The 2,801-nt window shown below is 70.1% G+C and overlaps 1 protein-coding gene across 1 annotated transcript; it reads right to left on the reverse strand.

Moving 5' to 3' along the window:
* Positions 1-1,335: 1,335 nt before the first annotated feature.
* Positions 1,336-2,400, reverse strand: PPP1R3G (protein phosphatase 1 regulatory subunit 3G). Its single transcript, XM_087820029.1, has one exon. It carries the CDS (start codon positions 2,398-2,400, stop codon positions 1,336-1,338), a length of 1,065 nt encoding a protein of 354 aa, XP_087676155.1.
* Between the last annotated feature and the right edge of the window lie 401 nt (positions 2,401-2,801).

A 2,801-nucleotide genomic window follows, 5' to 3' on the forward strand; every position in this document is an offset into this window, starting at 1 on the left:
AATGTAAAAATCATTCATAGCTCTCAGGCCCTGCGAGAACAGGCGTCAGGCTGAGTTTGGCCCCGGGCTGAATGTGCCCACCCTCACTCAGCAGTGAACCCCCTCTCCTCGAGATAACCATTACAAAACAAAGTCACTGTACTAGTCCCGCGCAGGAAAATATGAAAACCAAAGAAAGACAAATTACGACGGATGACCAAGACGTTGCCCACGCACCCTGCTCACGCATGGCCCCGCACCTTGGCATCCACAGCCATGAGGGGCCAGGCCCTGTGCCCGCAGCCCTGCCGCGTGCACCCAACTGGTTCCCAGCAGCATTTATTTGCTGGGCACGTTTCATCACCCGTCTAGTCACGACCACCCGCTGTGGCTCCGCGTGGGACAGAAAGCTCACCCCCCACCCACTGCGCCGGAGTCCAGCTTCCCGGGCAGCTGCGGGCCCAGGGACCCAGCAGCCGGTCGGCCTCCGCGGGGAGGCTGGGGCGCAGCGCGGCGCCGCGGCCCGCAGCCCAGGTCTACGCGGTTACTGCTCCGGTGTCTCAACTCACCTACTTATTTTGGCGGGGGGCAGAACCCTGCCACAAAACACTTTAAAGAATGCTTTTTGCCCACGGGAAACTTGGGCCTTCACCGCAGTCAGGAGGGCCGGGAGAAAGGAAATTTAGAATGTGCCGCCTGTTTAACTACCTTTAAACTGCGTGTATCACCGGCCGAGAAGCTCGCCTGTCTGTCAAGACTCCCAACCCCCAGGAGCTGGAACACAAAGTGCACCGTGACGCGGTGTGCAAGCGGCCTTTACTTGTTGAAAGGACACTTACACAAAGGCACAGGTGAGTGAGGTCACGTCGGGGCAGACGTCTCGCAGAGTCCGGGGCAGAGGGAACGCCCCACCCCCACCCCCGCCCCCGCTCCCGCGCGCGCACAGCCCCGCGCCTTCCTTGGGGCCCCTGGGGCCCGACGCTCCCGCTGCGAGGGCTAAACCCCGACGTCTACGGTCAGGAGCACATCCGGGCGTCTGGCAGGCTCGCTCGGTGGTCGGGGGCCTTTTTCTTGGAGAAAACTGCCGGTGGGAGTCCCGAGGGCTTCGTCCATCCTGACGCCGGGGTGGAGCTCAAGAGGCGGGCTGGGAAGGCCAGGGCGGCGAGGCAGCGGGCGGGAGGCTGGCTGCTGCGCCCGGGCTCGCAGGGCCTGTCTGGGTGCGACTTCCCGGCCCAGGGGCCCCCTCCTTGCCTTCCGTGCTCCCCACACCCCCGGTGGACGACGCTCAGCAGAGCGTCCGTGCGCGTCGCCCGGCGCGGCTCCCTTCCCGGGGCCCCTCCGAGCGCCGCGGGCGGCTCAGGGCGCGTCGGCGGGGCGCGCGTAGCGCAGCGTGTAGTTGGCCCCGGCGTTGTTGTCCCAGTACTCGCCCTGCGCGCAGCGGTAGCAGACCGCGAAGTGGACCGCGACGTCCGGCGCGCCGACGTCCTCCCCGTCCTTGGGCTGCAGGCCCGGGGGCAGGGTCAGAGAGAAGTGGAAGCGCTCGGCGCTCTGCTCCTCCTCAGCGCCCCGGGGCCCGGGTTCCCCCGACGGCGTCTCCTGCCGCTGGAGGTCCACCGGTTCGGGTTGCAGTTCTGCGGGCACGTCCAGGAAGGACCGCCATTCGGTGAAGGTGTAGCGCACGGCCACGGCCCTCGGCCCCGGGCAGCCCAGGACCCGGCCGGAGCCGGTCACCTCTGCGCCCCAGGGCGCCGAGCAGTGCACTCGCTCCAGACACACGCGCTGCCGCCGCAGGCGCTCGGCCGCGGCGCCGGGCCCCGGGAGCTCGAAGAAAGGCCGGAGCCGTGGAGGGGGCGCCGAGAGGGGCGCGCCGGCCGCCACCAGCAGGCCCGGGAGCTGCTGCAGGTCCTCGGCGCTCATGGGGAAGCTGCGGAGGCGCGAGAGCACGGCCGGCGGCACCTGCGGCTCCTCGGCCTCGCTGAAGTGCTTAACGCTCGCCAGGCTCAGCCCCAGCGCGTCCGCGAACTGCACTCGCTTCTTGCACTTGGCGCAGCAGCCGCCGGGGCTGTGCGGCGGGTCCTCGGCCCTCTCGCCGCCCTCCGCGCCCAGCCCCAGGCCAAGCTGCTGCCGCTGCTGCAGGAACTTGGCCGCCTGCAGGATGGGGTCTGCGGGCAGCGAGAAGGACCGCGCGCGGCGGCGGCGGCGGCTCTCCAGAAGGTCCAGCTGCTCGCGGACGGCGGCCTCCTCCTCCGGGGGCCAGGGCTCGGCGTCGGGGCTTCGGGACTCGGCCACGCTGCCGCCGTCCCCGCCACCCTCGGTGGAGAGGACTCCCGCGGCGGGCGGCTCCTGGGCTGGCGGGGGTTCCCCAGAGGGCGCGGGTCCCTGCGCCTCCGAAGTTAGCAGCTGCGCCCCCTGGGGCTCCATGAAGCAGCCTGGCCTCGGGACCTATCTGGGTCGCGAACCCAGACTCGAGACTCTTCTGGAGACTTAACACCTTGGGTCGTTCGTTGACAGCGCGCAGCGCCCGCGGCGGGCTCAGAGGAGAACGCAGTTCCACGTGGGAGCCTCGGGGTTTTAGGAGCCGCTGTCTGGGCGGAGTGGGAGGAGGTTGCGGGCCAGGGGCCGGCTCCCGGCCAGGCCGCCCTGGGATTGAACCTGCGGGCGGCCGGGGAGGGCCTGGGGCGGGGAGGCGCGGGCGCGGAGCGCGGGGAGCGAGGCGGCGCGGGGCCGGGGCGCGGGCGGGGTTTCCGAACGCTCCGGCGGAAAGTGGGAGGCGGCTTTCTGGAAGTCGGGGGCCCCTTTCGCCTTCCTCCCAGCCCCGCGGG

This window comes from Miniopterus natalensis, chromosome 9 (genome assembly GCF_054644295.1).
Source record: "Miniopterus natalensis isolate mMinNat1 chromosome 9, mMinNat1.hap1, whole genome shotgun sequence".
Classification (NCBI taxonomy): Eukaryota; Metazoa; Chordata; class Mammalia; order Chiroptera; family Miniopteridae; genus Miniopterus; species Miniopterus natalensis.